Raw genomic sequence first — 26,685 nt, 5'->3', positions numbered from 1 at the left:
TGTCGCCCCTCCCTGGCGCAGAGGAAGCCAGCCCCTCCCTCACCACGTGGCCGGTGCCCTGCACTGCAGCTGCTCGCAGCCTATGTGGGGCTGCCTGTGCCTACTCGAGACAGCCCTGCGCGAGCTGCAAGCAGCTGCAGTGCAGGGTGCCGGCCACGGGGCAGAGGAGGGGCTGCTCCCCCCCCCCGCGCTCAGCACCACCTTGTAATACAGCCCCGCTGCCAGCCTGGGCCCCATGCCCGCTCCGGGCTCACCCATTGGGGTTGCGTGTGGCAACAGCAGCTGCGGCCTCCCTGCTTGCCGCACCAGGTAGTGTTTGCCACCACCGCCTCTGGACTGCCCAGTGCATGAGTTCTGGGTGGGCAGCAGTAGCCAACACTGCCCAACGCAGCAAGTGAGGGGGCTGCAGCTGCTGCCACCGACGGGTGAACCTGGAGCCAGTGCGGAGCCCAGGCTGGTAGCAGGGCCAGGTTACAATGTGGTGTTGAGCACAGGGAAAAGCAGCCCCTTGCTTACCCTGTGGCCGGTGCCCCGCACTGTAGCCGTTTGCAGCCCATGTGGGGCTGCCTGTGCCTGCTCCAGACAGCCCCGCATGGGCTGCGAGCACCTGCAGTAGGGAGCGCCAGTCTTGGGGTGGGTGAGGGGCCACTTTTCCCTATGCTCAGCACCAGCTTCTCTGCCAGTGAGCAGGGGGTTGGGGCTGTTCACTGCCCCCCACCTCTACCATGGGGCTGGGGGGCACTGCAAATGAGCAGGTGCGGGAGCCAGCGGGAGCACAGAGCCCGCACCGGTGTCCCAGGGCCAGTGCCGGCGGGGCCCAGAGCAGGGTGGCAGGAGCCAGCCAGCAGGGGCTCTGTGGAGCCAGGCCAGCTCCCCCCTCTCCCTGCTGGTGCAGCCCAGCCTGGCTCCACAGACCCCTGACAGTCTGTGCCCCACTTTGGCCCCCACTGGTGCTGGCCCTGGGACATTGGTCCCAAGACATTGGGACATTGGTCCCAAGATGGTGACTGGGGGCAGGGCTACCCATGAGGCCCTCGACAGCCTGCCAAAACTGGGTAAGAGGCCCTGCGCCCGCAATAATTGCCCACCCCTGTGCTATGCCCATCATCTTCAGGATTTCACTCCAGGCCTGTGAGAGAAATCTGGTGGCTCGGTACCTCCTGGTAGGGGAAACGGGGACCCACTTCTCATTTTGGAAATAGGAAATAGAGGAATTGTATTTGCATTCTAAGATGCAATAGTAAGTTTTAAACATAAATGTCCACAAATCATACTTCTACTTTAGTTACACATGTTACTTGCAGTTATTGTAATCTGGAGGTGGGCAGTACAACTATATTCTCCCTCCCCTTGTTTATAGGTCTTAGTTTCACTAATACCCAAGATAAAAAATTCCCATCCTAAGAGTAATGAGATACCATCTGACTGGGAACTTGATCATTCAGGTCACTGTGAACTTCAGCATCCATCCAAGACCAGTAAGGACTGTTCACAAAGCTGAAAGTCAGATTCATATTTGAAGGCCCACCCTATTTTCACTAGGGTATTTAACATCTTGTATGATCAAGCTCTTCAAGAGGAAATGGCAAACCTAGCTATGTTGCAAAGGCTTGCCAAGGTCACAAAATTGAGGCAATGTGGGGAGGACCCATGTTTTCTTCTCTAGTCTCAGTTAATCACTATATTGTATGGGAGGGCATTTACTTTTCATCTGAAGTGTGCTTTTTAAAATTCCTGGTGCCTGTTCCCCCCGCCCGCTCCCCCAGCCATCACCATCTGTTTTTAAGGATTGTGAGCATTTATCTTACTACCACAAGGGGCTCAATCCTACAAGGTACTGAAGCTCAACAATATGCGTAAGCATAAGAAAAGTCCCAGTGGATTAAGTAGGATAATTAAGTTGCTTAAAGTTAAACATGTGGTTAAGTGCTAGTTTACTTGGGGCCTGTGTGCCAGACTAATCCCTACATGCCTTTCAAAAGCAGTGAGTTGCACTGGGATTACTTAAGTACTAGGAACTCCTTGCTGGTATCGTGCTGCCAGTGTGCCTTACAGGCAGAGGGCTCCCAGGGTGGATCTCAGCAAAACTGGAACAGTTGATTCCATCCCCCAGCAAAAGTCAGCTAGACCAGCAAATGTGCAGTGTTGCCAATGTGCCTAAGTCTGTGAAGGACTTTTGCAGACGCAGCTCTTAGTCACAAATCTCACCTTATTTCACCTGACTGACCTAGCTGTACCAACAGATGCCTGTAGACTAGGTTGGAGACTGTTTCTTGGCTAAGGGGGAAGTAGGTAACTCAAGCGAACGAGTTTTCAGTCTAAAGACTACGCTTTAGCTTGACCTGTTCATATGTGTAAAAACTAATGATTGACTTGCCTTTGCTAGGATTTTACCTTGAGGTATCTTGCTTGAGTTAAAAATGAACCCTTTTCTCCTAGTGAAGATAAGGCTGCAGTATTGGAGCATTTTTACAAAGGCTACACTTTTATCCCACCTGAGGATGGGGGAAACGAAGACCAAACCTGAGCTAATTAAAATGCTGTTTGCCTTCACCCCAACCATTCCCTTTTCCCTTCCTTGAGTGGGTTGATTGAAAGCCATTCCTTATGCTGCTGAATTTGATGTTAAATGAGAGATGAGTATGCAATTTGCAAGTTGTAAGATGCATCTTAAAATACTATACTTACTCAAATCCAAGATGAGGTTTTCCTCCTATTTAACATAGCTGGGGGAAGCCTCTCATTCTGGATTCAAATACAAGGTAGTAAGGGGGCAAGCAGTTTTTGGGCCCATGCCACAGGTGTTGTTTCCCCCCTGCATCTTCCCCTTGCAGCCTCTGTCCCCAACAGCCTTGGGCCACTTGACCTTTCTTCCCCCCACTCCCATCTCTCTCTTCCCCTCCCCTCCCCTCCAGCCTCAGGACCCCTGCCTCCCTTCCCTCTGTCTTCTGCCCAGATTTGGGGCCGCAGCTGCCATGCCACCACTGGTGCTATGAGGTGGGCCGGGGCCATGCTCTTGCCCAAGGCTGAAGCAGAGCCAGAGCCTGCCTAAGCAGAGCAAAGGTAAATGTGGGACTGGGAGGCAGCAAGGCCAGAGGCTGCTGTGGGGAACAGGCTATGGGGCCCCAAGCCTGCAGAGTTGGGGAAAGGTAGGGGGAAGGAGAGACAGAAGGCCTGAAGTTGTGGTGGGGGGGCAGTGGAAGGGCAGAGGCAGTAGCAGAGGAGGGCAAGTGGTGGGAGGACAGACAACAGATGGCAAGGTGTCAAGGGGCAAGGAGTGGGAGTAAAGCTGCTTAATCCCCCCCCCATTGCTTGCCCTACCACTTGCCCCACTGCCTGCCCTACTGCTTGCCTTTTCCTCATCACCTCTGCCACTGCTTTCCTGCTGCAGCAGTATCAAAGATGAATTTAAGATGATCCTCCAATAATTAGATTCTACACATGGAAAATGTTAACTATTACATTTTCCATGTATTGAATCTCATTATTGGAGGGTCGTCTTGGATTCGGATAAATACAGTATTTGAATGTGAAAACCCAAGAGAATGAGACTGCAGCAGGATGCTGAGATGGCTATTTGTTTTAATTCAAACAGGGTGTTAGCTTTGCTTTTTAATTCAATTAATATGTTGGAGTCTCTCCTCGTTGTTTTCAGGGATCATGTGTAAAAGATCTTTATGTCACGCTTCAGGAAAGCGTGGGAAGTATCCTTGGTATTTCAGCCAGTGTTTTCACTCTCTCCCTTCAAATGCTATTGCTGCCTACACAAGTTAATTGGAATCAGAAAGCTGACAGAATGCTTAAGAAGTAGAGCAGGAATCTGAACTGACTCTAAGCCTCATCAGGCAATAAATTAATTACTTAGACATGGTCATCACAAATGAAGCAAACCTGGAACTGTCTTAGATGCACAAGTTTTACTCTTTTTCCCAGTGCAGCAGATAAGGAAGTAAAATAGCTGTGAGTGGTACCCCTGCTTTGATTTTAAATTCATGGACTTGGGCGAGGTGTTTTTTTATAACATTGTGAAGATTTATTTAGCATGTTTCTTCTGAAACAGTTTGTTTCCATCTCTTTGTGGTGTAGCATGTTTTGCTGTCAAGAATGGAATGGAAATCTAGAAAAATGAAAAGAGAAAGGGGGGAAGAAATGCCAGTTAATGTCAAATGTTTCTCTTCTACAGTGGCTTCTAATAGTAATAATGACTCCCTGTGCAGAGCATTTCCTAGGGAATAAATGACCAGCCAGGCTTTCCATTTTGGGTTATCTAGTCCCCCAGGCTGTCATTAATTTCTAGGAAATGTCCTAGGCCTCAGTCATGGTTCTTTAATGGTGATTTTCTCAGCTGCACAGCATGTCAGTGTTTGATGACAAACACTTCATCACTAGTGCCTAATCAGAGAGATTTGTTCAGAGTTTAGAAATAGCACAAAGGTCTCTGAAAATAGAGGAAGCCAGCGGGTTTTAGTATGTCTGAAAAAATTTTGCCATTCCCTCTTCTGCTTTTATTTTGGGGTTTTTTAAGTTGGTCTGGTAGCTCCAAAGCAAAGGTAGGTAGGTGAGTGATTGACAGAACTTAACATGAACTTGGTGAGTGTTTATCTTTTTGTACTACTGACCAACACCCTGAGTATTTCTGTTTAGTGATGATGATACTGTAAGGCTGGCCATAAGAGTGTTGGCTAGGAGAATGCAGAAGTAGAAGCATAGCAGCTCAGTGGACTTGAGCAACAGAGACATTGTTATGAGCCTTTCCTCCCAACAGGTGCACAATATATTGGTTGTACCTTTTAGTCAGTGCTAGTTTTCCTGAGTGAGATGTCTTTGCAGACTTTCTTTTGTCTAAGGCCCGATACTCCGTAGGGCTTTTCAGTTTTTAAACTTTTAAACCCTCTTTGTGAACATAAAAGCCTGGCAAGATCTGGACCCAGTTTTCTGCTCTGTGGTAAGTAGTGCAATTCCATTGAATTTAGTAGAGTTTCACCAATATTTATAAGGGTTGAGTTAGACTCCCTCTACTGAGAGAGTGTTATCGGGTTTTTATTCCTGCAGGGACCCTTCCTATCTATCCCCAACTTCTTCACAGTCATGAGCGCACCCTATTTTATTTTCTTTTAATTGTCCCCAGTAGGGAGTTACTTGGCATGTTATAGTTAAGAGTTTAGCCAGTTTGTTGGCATGTTGCAACTGAAAGTTGTTACATGTGCCCTTGTGGATGTATGTGGTGACCAGCACATAGGAAGAGAAGGAAAGTTGAAATATTCAAAGCCACTTGACACTAAGTCCCAAGATGTATGTAGATATTTGGGGCTGTTTTATGCTGTGAAAAAGAAGTCCTCCTTGGTGTCAGTGTGGAAGAGCATGCCTTAGCAAGGGGTCCTGGGGTGAGTGTGTGCCTTGTCCAGGAAGTCTGGTCAACTTCAGTGGGCACCTATACACACATGCCCAACACCTGCTCTGATGCATGCTAATTAGCACTCATTGGAGCAGGCTTGATTAACTGAACCTGCTGAAACATGCTAGTTAACATACTTCGGCAGTCTTGGTGTCTCGTGTATTCAGTAGGGCTGTGCAAGACAGCACCGTTTTGTTTTGACTTCCATTTCGCCGTTCAGAAGGGACAGTGTTTTGTTTCATCATTTCATTTCGTTTCAAAGTACTGTTCCATTTCATTACATTGAAACTGTTTTGACGCGTTCCAATATTTCACCCATGGGCTGTAATGGGGAATAATGAAAACGCTTATACCTTTGTCATTTCTTGCCTGATTCGGATGAAAATTGCAGGGATGGTAGCCCCTTCTGAGGACGTGAAGTCTGCCACGTTTCAAGGAGATGTGTGCAGGGGTTTTTGTGAAACTGCACCTTAAACAGTTGAAAGCAAAACTATCACTTGCTGGCAGCAGCAGCCTGCTGTCATCTCGTGCACAGATCTGGAGACCCGCACCCCCAGTTGGGCTGTGGGGCTGTGCTGGACTCCTCCCAAGGGTGCAGGCCCCTGCATCTGCGCGCGGGATGACAGGAGGCTGCCGCTGCTGCCTGGGGCCAGCGTTGGGTGCAGCCTGAGCCCAGCATTGGGAATACTGCTGCTGCCAGTGGCCACTGGCCCCAGGCAGCAGTGGCAACCTTCTGTCATCCCATGTGCAGATCTGGGGGTCCAGGAGAGCTATGGGGCTGTGCAGAGAAGCGAGTCTACAGCGAATTTTGGAGTGGGAGTAGCCCCCCTTCCATTGCTGCTGCCGGCCCCAAGCCCCGGGGAGAACCCAGTGTCACCCCTGCTGCAGCCCTGGGAGCAGTGGATGCCGTCTACTTGCAGCCACTGGGCTACGCCACGCTAGGGGGTCGGGGCACGATGCAACCCAGCAGCTGCAGGCAGATAACGTCTGCTGATCCTAGGGCTGCAGCAGGGGCAGCACCAGGCTCTTCTTGTCGCTCGGTGGCAGTGCTGGGAGGGCAGGTTAAGCTCCGTAGGGCTGGCGGACCCACTTGGAGCGCAGTCCTGACTCTCCCCCACCTCCTGCCACTGGGCTGCACTCCAAGCGGCTCCACCAGCCCCACGGAGCTGAGCCTGGTGGCAGGAGGCAGAGGAGAGCCATTGGCCAGGGCTGCCCTCTGAGCATATCTGCCACTGGCTTTCCACCCTCAGGCTCAGCTCCGTGGGGCTGCAGAGCTTCCAACCACCAGATTCTGCTTGCCAGGGATGCACTCAGAGCCAGGGCTATGTTTCAAGTGACTCCACCAACCCCATGGAGCTCAGCTCCGTGGCGGGAGAGCCAGTGGCAGAGCCGCTCAGAGTGCAGCCCTAGCAAGCACAGCCCAGTGGTGAGAGGCTCCACAGCCCTATGATGCTGAGCCTGGCACCAGGAGGCAGCAGACAGCCACTGGCCAGGGCTGCTCTCGAAGTGGCTCTGCCACCGGCTCTCCTGCCGCCTTCCACCGTCAGGTTCAGCTCCCTGGGGCTGGCGGAGCTGCTCAGAGTGCAGCCCTGGCTCTCCCCTGCCTTCCACCGGTGGGCTGCTTCAAAACTTGAAACATTTCAAAACTTTCAATACGTTTCAAGTGCCCTCGGTTCATTTCAAAGCTGTTTTGAAGCCTTTTGTTTCATTTCGAGGTCTCTGTTTTTAGCTCAGAATGCTTCAAAACAGCTTTGAAACGAAACATCCTTTGAAATTTCTCACAGCCCTAGTATTCAACATCCCCACATGTAAAAATTGTCATGCGAGTGCTTTAACTAAAGCTTTAGTTAACAATATCTCTGCTGAAGTCCACTGAGCTGCCATGTTTCTACTGAAGCTTTAGTTAAAGTGCCCCTGCTGCCATTTTGAAGTGTGGGACACTGAATCCTCGAGATGCTGTGGGTGCTTTAATGAGAGTGGCTCCCGAGAGCTTCTCTAATAAAGCACCCCACCCACCACAGGCCATGTGTAAAGACACCCAGAAAGAGTATCATTGTTCCTAGTTCCCTTCATGGTGAAATAGGATTAAAAGTGGTTTCTTGCACCCATATAAAAGTCTGGTTCCAGTCAGACCATTGATGTAGAGTAGTTATATGGCATCACACTTGTTTGATAACATTTCTAAACCTTTTGGCAAATAAGCAAGCTTACATTTATCAAAGTTGGTCTGGTGTTGAACAGTATAGCAGCGACTGCCATTTTGGTTGGGCACTTTGAGAATATCTCTCTTTACATAGAATTGTAGAAAAATAGGGCCTTGAAGGACCTCAAGAGACCCATTTAGTCTAACTCCTTACTGAGGCTGGATCATCCCTCTCTAAACCATTCCAGACTACAGGAGACCCTCGCCATTCATGGGGCATACGTTCCGGAGCTTCCCGCGAATGGCAACATCTGCAAATACTGACGGGGCTCCCCATCAGACCCCACAGCCGCCCTCTGCTCCTCCCCCCCACTGACTGTTTGCAGGAATCCCCCACAGCGCCTGGTCACCAACCCCTTCTCTCTAAACGCCACCGTGGCTGCCTTAGGTGTCAGTGGCAGAGAAGATGCCGCCACCGCCAACCTCCCTGTCCCAAGGGCTCCCCTGCAGCCAACCCCTTTTCCCTGAGCGCTGCCGCGGCTGCCTCCAGGGGAGAAGATGCTGCCACCCCCACCTCCCTCCATGTCTCTGGTGCTCGCTCTCTGCCCACCTCCTGGCTCTGCCCACCCCCACGAATACTTGAATCCACAAATCCAGAGTTCGCGACTAGCGAGGGTTTCCTGTAGTTTTTGTCTAACCTGCACTTACAAATTTCTGGTGATGGAGACTTAAGAGTTGATAGTTACAAGAAGTGGAATACCTTAAAATAGTAACACTTTAGCTAGCATTCATGAACAGAGGTACAGTGCTCCTGGAATCCCTGTTTTAGGTTTCATCTGAAACACATTTCAGTTATCTGGTAAGGATTCCTTGATATACTTTATAAGGACAGGAATAGTAGCCCCATTGTGCAGGCTGATTTGCAGTAGGGATAGTTATACTTTTGCCTGTATATTAATCTCTTATTGATTTTATTGGATAAATTGTTTACCTTTACTCACTGTTCTCAAAACAGTTGCTTTTTCTTGTGTGGTTATGATGATTCCGGTGTTTTACTTCAGAAGTAGCTGTATTCTAGGGCTAAAGTTGCAAATCTGCATCTATCTAGGTGTAATTGTAAATATCTTTGCAAAACATTTGGCTGAACCCACTCAGACTTGTGGACAAAAGGTATGTGAGATTTACTGTTAAGTAGCTACAATTACTTATAGCTTCCTGTTTGGCTACATGAGAGTCTTTCACACACACAATTATAGAAGATTTGCAAACTGTGCTGCTTATTAGTTGGCTACGCTAATTCAGCGAGCAAGGGGGTACAGACCTGAATCTAGACATAAAATTCTGTTTTCAAGACAAGGGAAATGTTACACTTTTGGAACTCAAATCCAGTTGTTTCAATTGCCTTCTTGCTTTCCATTTTGAACTATTCATTTATTAGGTGTGTATTTCTCTTTAAAGGGTCGTGATTACTGTTCAGAAGAGGAGGATATCACATAGTGCCAGTTCTGCCAATCAAAACAGGAATACTGCTGTGTAAATAGATTACAACCCAGTCAAGATCTCTTGGAAGTCTTCTAGAGCGAAACAGCACTACATAATAAAAGAAGATCATTTTCACATTGTATTCTCCATTCAATTACAGTGTTTCTTAATGGACAAATAAGGAATATTGCTAAGAACTCATGGAACTGTCTTTGTTGCTGCTAGTTAAAACTTGTTGCAACTTTTCACTTTTCTGTGTCCAGGTATGCAGCAAATCCTTAAAATTAATCTGAAAGATGCTGTTGATTTTACTAAGGCTACTGGCCTATTTTCTATTGGGTGAGTTAGTATTATACAGAACTTCCATAACTGAACATTCAAGCATCTAAGACCCCTGTACGCTGTTTGTCAGTCCACATGTGGGCCGGAGTGCTTCTTATTCCTGGTGATTTCAAGCTTTGGAGATGGGATATTTCGCCATGGTAGGCCTGGTTTTTCTGCTGAGAAGAAGTTGAGAAACTATTATCCATTAAAAGCATGTTATCACACATACTGGAAGTGATACAGAAGCAGAAATCTGTATTTTAAAGAAAAAAGTTTCATTTAATAGGTATCTTAATCAAGGACTAAGCTTGCAGTATTGGTATTGCTGAGCGCAAATGGAAGTGTGATCGCAATCATTTTGATTCCCCTTTTTTTCTAAGAAAATAAACATTTTACTGTTTTTATGTATTCTTGTCTTTTACTGTTCATACAGTACAGCCTCCAATGAGTCTGGGGAATGGGAAAAGCAAAATTAACCCTCTGCAGTGATGACTTCAAGATGCTAACATTTGAAAGCATCTATCTGCAAGCCAATTAGGGATGTCTGTTGTGTGTTCTGTAGAGTTTATTTTTCCATATTATACAAAGAGGATATCTTCTCAAAGGCAGATGTAATATTTTTAACAAATATTGTCATGAGTAAAAATAATCCTAAGGAAAAAAAATACCTTTTTGTATTTCTTCTTTTGAGGGTGTTTAATGGTGCCGGCATTTGTCTTCATCGTTTTATATGACAGCATAAACCCCACAGCACAAGAAGAAACTGTCAATACATCATTGGGGCACAGAGGTTTCTGTATTCAGCTCATTTCTGTGCTCTTTTGTTTGTTTGTGTGTGTGGAACAGACTGTGAATACTGATGACAGTACATCCAAGATTTTCGAGTAGGACTAGATGATTTAGGTGCCTCGGTTTTTAGACGCTCAACTTGAGATTCCAGTAAGGCCCCTGATTTTCAGGTGACTTAGCACTGAAAACCCTTTAAGATATCTTAAGCTAAGTACCCAAAGTCAGTAGTCACGTGTGCAATTCTCGACCTAAAGTTACAAACACCAAGACTGAGTGATGGAAATTCTAGTGAGTAAAGAGATCTCTTGAAATAGTATGTGGTAATGCTAAGTAAGATCAAGCAAACAGGATACATAGATTTTATTCTGTTTTGAAATCTTGTTTGAAATAATACTCTGTTGTTTATATACTTTAAGAAGCAATGGCACATTCAGAGTTGCTCCCCACCCCCAGCTTCTTCCTCAATTTCCCTAGGCCTTGTTTTAATGGTCAGAGGGCAGAGATAATGGGCAATGAGCTGAAACCACCTTTTCTACCACATGTATACTCTTGAATGTCAATATGGCATTATAGCAATACGTGTTAATGTTCTTTTTCATGCAGAACTCATTTTAGACAGCTCTAGAAAGAGTAATTTGCCAGGAGGATTTAATAAGACTGCTGTATCAACCTGACTTTAAAAAAAAGTCAGCTCTAAATCCTGAACCCTGCTGAGAGCCCTCAATCTTTTGGTGATCTCAGTGGGAGAAGAATGTAGCATGAACTGAATTAATGTAGCTGATGTTAACGTAGGGTGTTAGATGCTCAACTTGAGATTCCACTAAGGGCCCTGAAAACCCCTTAAGATATCTTCATGTGCCCCATCTTGTGATGCCCTGAGCGTTCTTGTTACACAAATTGCCAATTGTTCAAATTACGAGCGAGACTTTATAAAGGGGGATAAGGCAAGGCGCTGCATTTATTGATTACATGAGTTAGACATAGAGGTTCAGGGCATCACAAGATGGGGCACAAAGTCAGTTATAGAAAACTTAAAGTATTTTGCAGCATAAAATGCCTGGAATAGTAGACTTTCACTGTCAGCCTTCCAATTAGATGACTATCTTGTTTTGTAGATGAAAATTACAGAATTCTGTTTTCCCCAGACCTTTATTCAATTTTATTAGCAATGTTCATGGTTATTTTGACACATGGCATGTCCCAAACTGACCTGTACTGTGCCTGTGCCCCACTATACTGAACTCATTTTGCAAATGAAGTAATTGCTCAACCAAGTAGGCAGCCCCTGCAGGAGCACCAGGAACATGCATTTCAATTCTTCGTGCTACCTTGGGACTTGATCTTGCAAGCCTCATCCATGCAAGGAAACCTTACCCAAGCAACTGCCATTGACTTCAAGAAAACAATGAAGAAGTGTGGGACCAGGCCCTTGCTTTCCAAATATAGCACCTAGTTCCCAGGTGATAAATATTTCTCACCATGCAAGTTGTGTGTTTAATGCATGCACAGCAGTCCTCCAACCTATCCTTCAGGATGGAGTTATTTCAGTGTAAAAAATGTATGCTTGCCTAATGATAAAACAGTATATTGGTTGCTGTTCTGTACTGCGTGAGCCTAATCAAGGAGGAAAAAAAACACCCTGACCCTTCTCATATGTCTAATGTGACTGTACTATTAAGCAGATAGTGTTTTAAGTCTTTGTGCAAATTATAACCTGACTTGCATATTGCTGCCTTCAAGAGACAATGCCAGCAAATGCTTGGGTGGGCGTCTGTATTGATGGTTGCAATGATGAAGGGAAGGAAGCGCTAGGTGGAGAATTTGGAGGGAATTAATAGTTGTCAGTGGAAATGACATGGAATTCAAGACTGCCCAATGGCTGTGAAGTGATTGCCAACAAGATTTATAGTTGCTTTTACCAATTATATTGTGCAGTAAGTGTGAATAGTGAATTTTACTCCTGTTCAGCTCCAATCCTAGGCCATAGCAGTGCTTGTTATCATTGACAGCTACCATATAGAAAGAAGATTTTGCATTGACAGCTTTCTGTGCTCTGACTTTGTTTTTTGCCCAATTGACAAACTAGCTGTCTAAATATTTGAGAGAGAGAGAGTTCTTCAACGGCAGTAAAAGGAAAACAACTATGTTTACTGAAACAAAATGTAAAACAGCAAAATTAATCATCTCTAATTTGTCAGATTTATGAAGTAACTGGATTTCCAAAAATTTAAAGATCTGTTTTGGACCCTCTCCACACCTTGACCACTCAGAAATGTCTGTCTTGTTTGTCTGTTTCCTGAAGGCTTGGTCAGTGAATTGCTAAGAAAACTTCCATAAAATTAGTTGAGAGAAAGCAGACTGCTGGCCAGAAATGCTATACCATACTGGAAAATGTCAGTGAATGACAGAACCTCTATAAAATTGAGAATTGCTAAAAGTGCTGTCTTAACTGTGAATGTCTCTTCCTTTTGTTATGAGTGAAAAAATGATATTGGTTTTATAATAGAGAGAACTTAATGGCACCAAAAGCAGAACTAAATAGGCTCTTTAGAAAATTTATTGTTTTTAATCTCATGATTTTTTTTTTTTAATTAGGACTTTGTCCAGACTGATGTTAGTTATAAATCTAAAAACATAGTGCCAAGACCTGTAATAATGTAAGCAGATTACTGTAGCTTTACAATTTGCAATCTCTCTTCTCAAAGTTGTACCTCAACTATAGTTTACACTTATGTAGTGAGGGAATGAAACTGTAACTACCATATGTGTGTTACTGATTATTTTAACTGTTTCTTACTCCAGAGTTTGTTGAGCAAGAAGCACCAAGAAAATGAACATAGACCAAACCGTTATATTTACTAATTTGTGTTTACTCTCAAAATTAGGGTGATTTCTGGTTCCTTGTTCAAAGCCTGATTGTGAAACAGCTTTGCCACATGATTTGCCCCTCTTCTGCCAACAAAATTGGCACCGTTGGAATTGTGTTCTCCACTCTGAGTCCTGGTGAATTCTAACTGAAATATTCATGAGTGATTCATAGATGCTAGGATCGGAAGGGACCTCAACAGATCATTGAGTCTGACCCCCTGCCTAGGCAGGAAAAAGTGCTGGGGTCAGATGACTCCAGCCAGATGCCTATCCTATGATGTTCATGAAAGGTCAAATTGTGACCACAACTTCTTAGACTTTCAGAAGTGTGTGTGTGTTTGTGTGACCATGACCACAACTTCTCAGATTTTCAGAAGTGTGTGCGCGCGTGTGTGGTGAGCAGAATTAGGCAGATAATATAGACCCTTCAGAACAAGGGCTCCATAAGTGAATCCTAGAATACTCTATACTTGCTATACTAAGATTGGTCACTATATATTGTCTGAATTGTTATACTTTTCCCATATAAAATATCAAGCTTTTGGTCCCACAGAAGTGGGTTCCCTGTTTCAACTCTGGTAGGCACCTATGGCAGAACCATAGGGAATTGTCTGTATAGTAGCAGCTCAGTACAAAGGCAAAATGCCAGTGCTCAGAGAACAGGAGAGCAGTGATGAGGCTAGTTATTTGTGGTGCATCCAAATTAAGTACAGTGAAGGTGAAATTCTCACCAGACCCAGAGTAGTGATTGGCAAAAGTTAAAATTCCACCTTCAGAGAGTCAAAGTGGGCAGTTTGAAGTGTTGGACTGAGTTAAATCTCTCTCCCTAGACCAAAAAAGGTCTTCAGCTGTTGGCACTTAATGAGGCAGACTCCAGCTGGGGCTGGTACCTCATCAAACAGCTGACGCCTCCAAGTTAAGTTTGGAGAAGCAGCACCGGAAACTGTATCTCAGTCTGTTCTTTCATCTTCCCAAGAATACTTACCCCTGTTGGGAAAGGAGGTTTGAGCTGCTTTGCCCATGAGGCAGTTTTTTGAGACCAAATTAAAGGGGATTGTCTTTAACCATTGCAGCTGGTCTACATAATTTCTGAGATTAATTCCTACTGCATTTTTTTCCAGGGGCTCTTAACTCTCTAAGCCTTCACATGCCAAATTTTGGAAAGTAGTTTCTTTACTTGCTCCTCCAGGAGAGCAGCAATGTTGGCATGTGCAAGACTGAGTTGTGCTTTCTACAATAACTCTGCCATCTTAGCTGAAGAAAGAAAATGAAGACACTGGTGCTGATCATTTGGATGAGAAGCTGCAAGTCAGGATTTGTACGTATGCATTTCTGCTGAAGTGAAAAGATTTTTTTTTCAATGATATCCTCTTGGTTTAAGGAGTGTTCTTTTGAAGCACAGGCTAATAAAGCGCATCAGAGTTGATTTCTAAAATAATATAATTTAAGGTTGCGCTAAGGGGACGTGACTGGCTGGGGACTATCTTGCTTATAAGAGTTGAATACTAGGTGTTGCTTTGGGCACCAGGGGGGAATCCTGGATCAGCTCAGCTTTGTGGACATCTGTTACTGTATTATTTTAATCCCTTTGCCACTTACATTTTAAAAAATAGATGCAGATGCTGTATCCAAGATGGGCTTGTTGTACTTTATTATTGATCTCCAATTTTGCCAGTGAGCTACCTCAATATGCTAGGTCTAAAGTAGTTTCGGTAGGTGATGTAAAAAATGAACTGTGGCCCAGCCATAACATTCAATGGCAAATGCTTTGCACTGTCGTATAGGGAGAACTTGGTTTTAGGATCAAGTCATCCTTGCCCAAGCCAATGAGCTTCTGCAAGGCCAGCTTTCATTTTTTGCTCAAGTGCAGTACCTGTTGTTGATGGCCTCTAATCAATGGTCACAACAGAGGATTGTGGCCTCATAGGTAAAAGCATCTTGAGGTGTGCAACTACATCCTGTGTTTGTAAGTGGTGTACTTGGCAGTCTGATGGATCTTTTCTACCTCCGGGGTCTCCTCGTCAGAGCATTGTAACTGGACTCTTTGGGGCAGGATGGCTTTTTGAAATGTTGTAGCCGCATGGAGCACTCGTTCTATAGAATTCCAGTCACTTGCATTGCATTATAGCAAATGTTGGGTGGGAGGGCAGGAGAGAGAGTTCACTTCCTAACTTCTGCCATTCAGGAAAAACATACTAACTCATTTCATGTACTTAGCTCTTGGTTGCTGCCTAATTTTCCAGATTAAAAGAAAGACATAAGCAAGAGACTGTTAATGCCCAGTGCTGTTTACTTGTTAATTGTTTGTGTTCCTGAATCAGTTTATGGTGCCAGGCAGTGCTGGTGCTGAGGCTTAATTTATAATTAATTTAGCTGTGTCACTCTAAAGCAAGTAGGCCTGTGTTTGCATCCACAGATATCCTGTATGCTAGGAACAGTATAGAGAGGTAGTTAACTCTGTTAGTCTGACATCAGGCAGAAGGTAGGGGTAGATTTGCATTTTATAAGCTCAATAATCAGTGATGTATAACACAAGCTTTTGTCAGCAGGAGGCTTGCTTTATCAGATGCTGCGTAGGGACTGCCATGGGATACTAGGGATAGTAGTAACAGCATAAAATCTTATCTGGAAGGAAAACTACCATAAAATCCCTGTGGGTAGAAATTCCATGCCTAAATAAAAAGAAAATAGTACTAAGATTGTACTACTGGCCGCTGGTCAGGAAGATAAAGGTGATCACAAAATGCTTAGGGAGACTAAAGAAGCTACTAAAATGAGATGAGCAATAATTATGGGAGACTTCAGCTCATTTCACAGACTGGGTAAACACATCACCAGAGTGAGATGCAGAGATAAAATTTCTGGATGTAATAACTTCTTTCCCCAGCAGAATTGTTCTAGAAGACTCGGCATGGTTGTTTTTTTTTGCAAAGAGAAATACTGCCTCACTAATCTGTTGGAGTTGTTTGAGGGTGTTAACAAGCATATGGACAAGGGGGATGCAGTTGACAAATTTGGATTTTCAAAAAGCTTTTGATAAGGACCATCACAAACAGTCCCTTTAAAAAAAACCTGAGTTGCCACAGAAATGGAGGAAAGGTTCTTTTTGTGGATTGAGAGCTGGTTAAAAGATAGCATAGGGCTAAATGGCCACTGTTCAGGATAGAGGAATGTCAAAAGTTGGGATCTTGCAAGGGTCTTTGCTGGGCCCAGTTTTGTTCAACCTCTTCTTTATCAGTGACCTGGAAATGAGGGCTGCACAGAAAAATCTCAAAGTTTGCAGGTGATACAAAATTATTATGAGTTGCCAAATCCCAAGATGATAGAGGAGCTGCAGAAAGATCTCGCCAAGTTAAGTGAGCAAGCAAAAGAATTGCAGATGAACTTCAATATTGATAAGTGCCAAGTAATGCACATAGGGGGAAAAATAACCTCAATACTATGAGCACAATGCTGGGTTCTGAGCCAGCTGTTACAACTCAGGAGAGACACCTTGGAGTCATGGTAGCTAGTTCTCTAAAAAGCATCAGCTCAAGGTGCAGCAGTGACCAAATAAAACCTAATAAAATATTGGTATAATTTAAAAGGGAATTGAAAACAAAACTGAGAACATCATCATGCCACTATACAAATCCATGATGCATCCACATGATGCATTGAATACTGCATGCAGTTCTGATCTCTGCATCTCAAGACAGATGTGGTAGAATTAGAAAAGGTACAGAGAAGGGCAACCACAATGATCAAGGGTATAAAGCAGGTGTTTACGGCTTTATACTAAGTTACTTATTCACTACGTCCATACTAGGGGGACTAAAAAGATTATGGCTTCCAGGGAAAGGAGATTATGGCTGGGGGGGAGGGGGAGGATATGATAGAGGTCTATAAAACGATGAAGGGTATGGACATAGTGAATAAGTTACTTATTCACTAAGTCCCAGGACACAAAAAAAAGGGAGCACCCACTGAAATTATTAGGAGACAGTTTTAAAGCTAACAAGAGAAAATACTTTTTTACATAGCACATAGATAACTCGTGGAACTCACTGCCACAGGAGCAAGATACCGTACTCAATTAAAAAATGGACTAGACAAATTCATAGATGATAGTTCTATTAATAGGTATTAAACAGAACAGTCAAAATGATGTTTATTCTGGCATCTGTAAACCAAAAATAGTGGATGCTAAAATAATGAACAGGGAATAGCCTACTCTAGATATATCTGTTTCAGCGCTCAACCTCTAAATCATCCATTCTTGCCAGAGTCAGAAACAGGATATTGGGCTACATGAATCATTGGTCTGACCTAGTATGGCACATCTGTTCTTATGTTCGCAGGTGAAATCACTGCATATTGGTGATACCTTTATATAAAAGGCTCTTACCCATATATTATACTTTTCATTGATGGAGCTCTAGTGCTTTACAAAGCACGCAATTATTATCCCCGTTTTTGCAGGTGAGGAACTGAGGCACAGAGGAGGAAAAGTGATTTGCCAAGGTGACCTAACAGATCAGTGGCAGAGGTGGAAATGGAAACCAAGGCTTTTGAGTCCCAGTCCATAGTGCTTATAAACCTGATGAGAAACTGTGATAAGGTCCACAGCTGCTTTGAATGTAGGGTCTTGCTTTTTTCAAAGGAACAATGCAAGCTTCTTTCTGTATGTGTGGTGTGTCAACAGACTGCAGTGTGAGCAATCCCACAAGTTATTGTGTTCGATCACCACATGTGTACAAACCCTTTATAGTTAATTCATGGGGCCAGATCTGAAGCCCGAGAAGGGCAAGAGGGAAGAGTCACTGATTTCAGTGGTTTGGATTGAGCCTTTGATAAACTTCTATTTTCCCAAGTACTTGCTCTAAAGTTGAGAGTGTTCGGAGATGCAGCAATTCTGGACATACACAAAAAAAATGCAGTTAGAAACATGTTTGATAATCCTCACTGCTCAGCATTTTAGTTGGATCAGTGTACCTTCTTAAAAAATCCAGGCTTATGTGGGGGAAGAATCTGTTCTGAGACCCTTCTTTTTCTGGAAAAGAAGAAAATTCATCTGTCTTTGCTTGGAATACAACTTTCTCTCTGTCCTGTCCTACCTCACACTTGCAAATGTTTCCAGTAGTATTTGCGTAGATAAATTGGAGCTGCTCAGCCTGCCATGCACACATGCCATTTTTTGGTGGTGATAGAGCCATGATAGCTACTGGCAAGAAAAGCACAAGTTTTTCTGTGCGTGTGTGCATGTGTGTGGGGATCCTGTTGTGCTTTTGTCACCTGGGCTAAGGACAGACGGTCAAAAAGCCTGAGGCTGAATCAATTCAATGTTCACAGGTTAGTCTAAACTATGTGCAAGTGACCAGACACTGACTTTTGATTCCGGAAATGCAGCCACATGCCTGCAGTGGCCCAGGCCAGATGCTGGGGGGGTGCCAGGGCACACCGACCATCCTGCTTAGCTGGAGCAGACAGCTTGGGCTTAAGCTAGCTTGCCTACCCTGTGAGGGGAGGCTTGTGGGGGAGGTTTAAAGCACCCTGAGATGCTGGGAGACTGTGAATTAACTTGAATCTGGAGGATACTTGGGACAGAAATTCAATAAACCCATTTAACCTAAATCAGTTAAGTCTGATACTACATCCATCCAGGTTTATCTTAAACTGGTTTTGGCCATTTTGAAAGCAATTTATACGCACTGAATTTCTGTTACAGAACTGAACTGGTTTCTGATCACTTGTGGGTTTATATGTAATTTCTGTCCTTAGCCCTTAAGACTAGACTAACACAAAGTGGCTTGAATTAGTCTTATGTCGTAAGACCAGAAAGCAAAGTTTTTTTCCCCTGTCATGTTTTCTGAGAGCCAGGAGGGCCATGTAGTTAAAGCTCTGGCAGGTGACTTGGATAAGGGATCTTGGATCAGGACCCTTGTTGTGCTTTGCTTTTCTACCTGCAAAATGGGACATGCAGATTTTCCAAGTCTTGATCATTTAGATCAGGGGTGGCCAACCTGTGGCCCAGCCAGCCTCTGTGTGTGCCAGCATAGTGGCACATGGGACAGGGAACAAAAAGCAGAACAGCAGATCGGGCAGAGAGCAGAATGACAGATTTGGCCAGGAAAAGGGGATCACAGTGGTGCTCGGGGAGGCTGCAGGGTTTAATTTGTGGTATGCCTGCCAAAAAGGTTTTCCCCCACTGGTTTAGATGACTTAAACCCTTTCAGTCAGGAACAGTGCCTTGCAGTGCATATGCGTCTCTGGCCCAGCTGGTTCATGTGGGATCTTTAAAGACAGATACAAACAATAGTAATTGGTTATATGGGAATGTAGACAGTCTGTGTGTAATATTACACGTGATGAGTTTTTCACATTCTGCATTTTTAATCAGTATAGAAATGCCTACACAGAGGGATGGGTGCTTGTTAAAATCAAAGTAAATGTTTGTTTTAAAGGTAAATGAGATAGTCACATGAGAATAAAATGAGACATGAAGCCCCAGAGAAGCTGTAAAAATAGAAAAACTAGACTTAAGATGAATATTCAAATCTCAGCTTATATGTTAATTGTAGCAAGTTTACAAAACAATAATTAACTATCACTGATTTGGAGATAGAGAAAAATTATGCTGTTCATCTGCCTGGTTAACACACTGGACCTTTAGAATAAAGGATACTTCCTACTGCTGAATGAACCCAGCCACCAAAGAGTGAATTAAATATGAAGTTTTAGGAAAAGAAGTCTGATTTCCTCCCCACCTTCCCTCAGCCCCCAAATGCTCTTTCAAACCCATTCTCCTGTGGTGCTGCCAGTAAGTGTTGCTACTTTGTAGATCAAAGAGTCCAAAGTATTCTTTCTTTTCTGCAGTCCAGGAGAGCCAATCTTTTCTACAATACCTGTAGAACTAACATTTCTTCAAGAGACCAATATTGTGATCTCTCCAGTAGCCAAAATTGTATATAAAACCTTAAGCTAAGGACCTTATAACCCATATGCAACCCTTCGGTTAAGCCACTACTCTTGTGTGGCTTCCATGTTAATGATTTCCCTGCTAAGAACTAAGGTTTTGCTGGTTATTTGGCTGCCTATTTAGGGAACACTATGCATACACAGGTGTATGAGATGTGTACATTTAATGTACATAATATAAATTTCTGTAGTGCATAGAGCAGAAACCCTTGTAGCATAATGCCAACAGATTTGATATCTGACAACTGAGAAACAGTGTGCTTCACAGTGGGCACATCTACATGTTCATTAAGGCACCATAATTACAGCATATTAAAAGTTTAGTACCTGTAATAACAGGTGCTACCAATGCGCCATAATTGGCAGTACGCTAGCACATGCTTTTTTGTGATGCTAATGCGCAGTAGACTAATTGTTAGTCTACTGTGCATTAGCATGGTCTTGGTCTACCATGTATTAGCATGGTTTTTGCCTGCCACACTAATGCGCAGTAGAATTAGTCTACTGCACATTTAGCATCTCGCGTAGATGTGCGCAGTAAAAGACCCCCACTGGAAATGCCTGCATCTGGGCCCTTCACAATTAAATCATTGCATCCAGTTTGTCAGCTGATCCCCAAAGCTTGGTATTACACAAGGAGTGAAATGCTGTCTGATGTAAAGCCAACACGACAGACTCTTTAGAAGGAAAGCTACAATAAGCTATCCTGGAGGTGGCAAAGGGTTAGACCATATTTGAAAGAAAAGGTATCGATTTCACTGACCAAGACTAAATCATACAAAATGAGCCAGGAAGGTTATGAAGATCCAACATGAGTCCAAAGTTGAAAGCTAGGCCACCCTACCTCCACCTCTCTCCAACACTCAATATTTATGGACAATTCTTCTAATTGCCCCCCCCCCGCTTGACAGAATTATTTTAATCTTTCCTGGATTTAGTGTCTATTTCCTTATCAAAGCCTCAGTCCCAGCAACACCTTGAGTAAGTCAACCCAATTAGGCAGTGGGTGACAATGTTGAATGCCAGCTGTATTTGGAGACAGCATACAGCATGCTACACTCCACTTTTACAACAGTTACTGATGTTAAACAGGTGGGAGTCCCCTACACAAGAAAGTCCTTAGAGAATTGGAAGAACAATCATCATGTATTACATTTGGTCTTTTTAAAAAAGGGTAGAACAGTTCTGTATGAACAGCTTGACATATCTACCCTTCCTAGGCTGAGCCGTTAATTCCCCATTGCTAATAAAATCAATGGCAACTGATACATCTGAAAGAGATGCATGGACATTTGGCTTTCCTGTCGGTGAAAGATCAGTGCCTATCAAAATCATTGAGGCTAGGGACAGACATTACACATAAACTGGGTTGAGATAAACCTGGTTGAATGTAGTATCAGACTTAACTGATTTGTCTCAAACCAGTTTATGTAATGTCTGTCCCAGACCCCTTGCTGATTTAAGATGAATCAGACTGCCCCAGCATCACAGCATGCTCTCTGGGCTACGTGGGGCTCTCTGCTCCACAGCAGAGCAGGCCCCTCCCCTCTGCTCTCTAGCCAGAGCTGGGGCAGGGTATGGCCAGACACTGGCCTGCCATGGCTCCTATGGCAAATTTCTCCCTCTGAGTCCTCTCCACCAACCCCCCCCCGCCCACACACACACACACACACACACTGGCAAACCCTGGGGACCCCAGCTGGCGTTTGCCAGCCCCAGCCATACCTCCATGGCTTGCCTGCAAACAGGAAGGGATGGAGTTAATCACTCCCTCTGTCCCCTCTCTCACCCAGAATGCCATGGTTTTGGCTGCAGTCTATGTGGCTTGCACAGCAGTCCTGGAGCAGGGGAGAGAAGCAAGCAGATCTGTGTGTAGATCCAAGCCCTGCTGCAGCTCTGAGCCCAGAGCTAAGACTTGCAGGACCAGACTGATAGGTGGAAAGTGCTGGCAAAGACCTGACAATCATAGGCGATTTGGGGGGGGGGGGGGGGGGGGGGGGCGGCCCCCCCCCCGCCAGTACGCCCCCCCCCGATATTGGCTGCCACCAAGGCTGCTGCCATCCCTCACGGATAACGTGGCCACCAGCAGCTGCAGGTAGTCCCCGCTTGCTGCCACCAATAGCACGGATGACAGCTGTGGGCAGTCCCCACGGGCAGTCCCCACTTGGCCTGCCCTCACCACCGCCGTCACTGCAGCTGCCTATGGGTGGTCCCCACTCGCTGCTGCCACAGCCCTGCTGCCAACACTGCCGCCACCACCTTCAGGTGGTCGCCCTGCTTCCCCAGCCTCTGGAGGCACACATCGTTCATACTGACAACCATTCATCAGTGATCACATGCTGGAGATGTAATTAAGAGAAATTGTACCAAAGAATGCAGAGAGCTACATTTACATTATAAAGCAGAACGTGTAAACAAAGCCTTTCTGAATGCCTGGCTGTAAGGAGACACTCTGCCCTCAGGATTAGTAAGACTAACTCTTGTCTTTCTGGCTTACATTTTAAATTAGACTAAGTTGTATATGCTGTCTTTTACTCAGCTTTATGTTAGCATAGGCAAAGATTTTTGGTAGTTCCCTGTTGTATGCTTTGCAAATTGCTGTGTTCAATACCTTGCTTCAAAGAAAGGACTTTTTCCCCATCCCCTGTGTGCTAGCCTGGGCTGGTGCCTGGCCATGCCCCCTCCACTCCAGCAGGGAGGGGCAAGAGCCTTGGAGGGTGTCTTTTTTCCCACCCCTTTGGCAGTGCCTGGCAGGCGTGCTCTAGTGCCCCCCGCCTTCTGGCTTGAGCCACTGCAGGCATGTGCCTGCATTTCCTAGTTTAACAGAGCGTGTCTGTCCAGCTATTAATCAGTTTAAACTGCACAGCTTAGACTAACCTGCAAAGAGTGAACTAATTCAGGCTTGGTCTTTTTGAATGTCTGTCCCTAGCCTGAGTGTTCCCAATGACGAGCAAAAAGGAACTCTTGTCTTCTCTACCTATTATTAAACAGTTGGATTGTAGACAAAGCGAGAACTGGGAAGATAACCTATGTCAAGAAGTGGTTTCTCATGCAAAATTGTATCAACTTCTTATTGAAGAGAAGCTGCTGGTCTTCACTCCTGGAAAAAAAAGATACTAGTAGTCCTTTCCAATAATGGAAGTATGTTTGCTAGTAACCATGAAGAACAAAGATTTTAAATAGTGGCATAAAGTACCACCAGAACTTTATTGAATGGTGCTGGCTAAAACCCAAGCAGAAAACACCCTGGTACCTAGAATGCCCCCTAGAAGCCTGTCAAACTGTCATGGTAGTGCAACAAAAGTTATCCCAGGGAGAGAAACGTGCCTGTACCCCAAGATGAGCAGGCAAGTCTCTCAGTCTGCCTGTCATCTGGAGGAAGTCTCTTGATCACTAGGTCATTGGTGGTTTCCATTAAAGGCCCCTGTTTTAACTTCCAGTAACCCTGACAGATTTTTCTTTTCAGATTAAATTTTTGGTGCTTCTTTTCAAAGTGGAAGGATGGTGTGATGTGTAGTTTTTGTGTTTTGGGGGGACTCAGAGTCATTTTTGAATTATAAAATGGTTCCAAAATATGCCATTCCTTCAAGTGTCTTAAGGAAAAACCCTAACCAAACTGAACTTTGCCATTTGAAACTTTGCAAGCACTGAATTCAGGGGAAAATCATTTATTTTTTTGCTAAATTAGAAAAAAAAAAATGGTTTTGACCTAACTGCAGTGTAGCAGGGGTTGGTTGCTACTTAAAAAGATGAGTCCTTCTATTAGTTTCCTTTCTCCTCTATCAGGATGATTTGATTCACTGATGCTATACTATGGTAGTAGTTCTGAATAGTAGCTTTTTTAAAACCTTGGAATAATCAGTGCAAGAGACTTGGCACCTTATTTCAAGGTTTTGATAATAGTGACAGTTTCACCTTAACTGGGCTGTTAAGAAGCTTTTCCCTGAATATGTATTAAGCTGATGTATTAGGCTGTTTCACTGTAATGTAATGAATATATAAAGCTGTAAAAATTAACATTCTGCATCATGACATGGTTCTTTTCCCTCAAGGCCTGAAGGTTTATAGACCTCTGTTTGTGCAAAAAAATGTGTTCTTTCTGATTAAAACACAGAGAGACAAGTTTTTGAGAGATTGCTATTGTAGAGTAAATTGATATGTGAGGACTGAGAATGGTATTCTCAGTTTTTAGCATTCTGCATCTATTAATAGCTTCTCTGAGTGAGTCATACAGGGATGCATATATTCACAGTTGAAGAGAGCTGCTACGTAAAAATAACTGCTATGTAGTGGGTTTTCTTAATGCTGTAATGCCAGTGCAAATAAGATTGACATCACTTTGCAACAATACCTCCCAGGCCATAACTTAAAATAAACATTAAAAGCTATGAAATATAGAGTATAGCTTTTGTATTATAAAGTGTCTATGACAATACCCTGTGTCTTGCTGTAGCACTGTATCCCCTTCCTTTTCTTCTATAGCTCTTTTTTGGTTTTCTCAGCTGTTCAAAAAAAATTCTTGTTTTAAAATCACATTTTCTACTTTTCCTAAACTTGTATTTGAAAAACTTGGGGAAGGAGGAGAGAGAGACTGTATGTACATAAAGAAGGGTATATTCCCCCCCCCCCCCCCCCAAACACTACCACACTCCCCTAAATAAGACATACACCTCGTTCTAGGAAAGCAATTTTTTTTAAATGCCTGTCATGGTTGAATTCTGACTAGTAGGTAATCCTGACTTCAGTGACTGTGGCTGTGAGTGTTAACACTGTATCTCTAAGCCCTCCCTTCTTGAGACCGGTAGAGAAAGAAGCATGACAGCCATTGTGCAACAGTGTCTGCTTGCTTCTACTCCTTTCTATTCCCTGATTCTATGCCAGTGAAGAAAAATCAGCTTCCCCATTTAAGATATTCACCCCAATTTTGGAGGGTTGATTTTTGAGGGGAAAGCTGCATGTTGTATGTGGGTAAATGTGATATGTTTGAGACATCTGTGTGGCAGAATATTAAAAAGATTGTTCCCTGTGGATAACTGCAGAACTGTATGGTAAAGAGCACTGTTCATCCACCTTTGAAAGCATTCTGCCCATACCTTTATTTTCTTGTAACATTACAAACCCCACAAAAGAACTGCACACAGTTGGCATTTAAAAATGACCTAAGATCTCATCCTTATTGCAGCACACAATGTGCACAGTCCAAAAACACACAACCCAAAAGTATACTTGTGTACAACTGGGGACAGCTTTAATTTAAGACAGCTAGAAATAGCTAACTTGTGCCATGGAAAAAGAGAGAATTTACAGTGTCCCAAGGAGAGATTTGGCATTTATTTCTAGCAAGTCTCAAAGTGAAAGCCCTAATAACCATAACGTATATAGAAGAGTTACTGGGTAGTTTTAGATGACATTAATATTTCCTCTCCTCCTCTGGCCTTTACAATTAGATTTGTGTAGCTAAAGAAAGTCTGGTTTTACGGAAAATGGAGTCTGTAAATGGTGTGTGAATACCAGTATAAACTGCAATTTTTTTCACATTTCAAATGCTTGAAAAAGCTTTTCTGTAAAGTATGCCCTATACAGAGTGTGTGCATAAGAGGTTTATTAGCAGTCTTTTGGAATGACCTACGTAGCTCCTTTATGAGTTTACACACATGAATAACACCACTGGGCCAAAACTCCCAGTGCTGGAACAAATATGCCATCTTGCAATATCTAACGCTGTTAGCCACCTAATGGGTGAAGAATGTAAGTACACAAACATACACATGTATTTAGACATTTGGTGTTGGATGCACAGCCTTCCTTGTACATTTAAAGCCCTAATTCAGCCAAGCATCTGCTTATATGGCTTGCTGAACTGGGGCCAGAATTAGCCCTTTCTTGCGAAGTGTCCTATAGTCTTTCTGCTCCATAGTTTAAGAGAGTGACATCTGAGAATTAATCTCTATTAGCTTTTAATTGCTCGATTGAACTTTCTCTGGAAAAGCATGTTATAAAGAGACCATTTCAGCAAGAAACATTTATTAACATTATCTTTTTATTTAGTAGTTGAAAATGGGACTCTTGACACCATTAAAATCCAACTAGTGTGAGTCTTGATTTCTACAAAGAAAGCCATTTGGGGCTTGACTTTTTGTTTTCTTCCAGATATTTTAAGTTCCTACACCTTCCAGGAAAGTTCTCTGTGCTCCCAGTCTCCCATTCATTTCTGAAGAACTAGTTCTTCATCCTTAATCATCTAGGTATAATACCATACTCAAAACTTTACTTAAAAGCACCAGTAAAAAACACATAGGGTCTCCTGTTCTGTTTTTTTTTTAATTGTTACAATAAACATATCCAATTAATAGAACTGTTGTCTTAAAATAATTCTCTTGCATGGATTTGTTACAAATACCAGTGCAACACATAGAGAAGATGTTTAGCTCTATCTTTAGATTGGGTCCATATTCTCTTGCATATCTCTTCTAATTGCAAATAGAGGTGGATACTTTTAGCCCAACTTCCTTTGATGAATATTCATCAGAGCCTGTTTTATACAATTTAGTTATGGCAATGACTTAGACCATTGCTGACAAGACAGTCATATTGACTTTGACTTATGGTTATACTGAAAAGCACACCGTCTGGTCTAGTTTTATTTTACTCACCAGGTGTATTTTTTTCCTTAGGAACATTTTCTTGAAGTTCAGCCTGAATTTTCCCTATAATAAATTCATCTCAT

At 43.7% G+C, this 26,685-nt stretch overlaps 1 protein-coding gene across 5 annotated transcripts in view; it reads left to right on the top strand.

Annotated features, from left to right (window-relative positions):
* Positions 1–9,995, top strand: part of CUNH1orf21 (chromosome unknown C1orf21 homolog) — a 236,656-nt gene extending 226,661 nt beyond the window's left edge. For all 5 annotated transcript variants that reach the window (XR_003091816.1, XR_003091817.1, XM_025191897.1 and 2 more), the window contains one exon: positions 8,997–9,995. Coding sequence is in view for 3 of the 5 variants with exons in the window: in XM_025191897.1 (XP_025047682.1) it covers positions 8,997–9,075 (79 nt within the window). In the remaining 2 variants the exon portion in view is untranslated. The remainder of the gene's footprint in view (positions 1–8,996) is intronic.
* The last annotated feature ends 16,690 nt before the right edge of the window (positions 9,996–26,685 follow it).

Source organism: Alligator sinensis, unplaced genomic scaffold, assembly GCF_000455745.1.
Source record: "Alligator sinensis unplaced genomic scaffold, ASM45574v1 scaffold1110_1, whole genome shotgun sequence".
Lineage (NCBI taxonomy): Eukaryota > Metazoa > Chordata > Crocodylia > Alligatoridae > Alligator > Alligator sinensis.
Note: the sequence above shows the minus strand (reverse complement) of the source record. Positions and strands in the feature narration are given on the sequence as shown.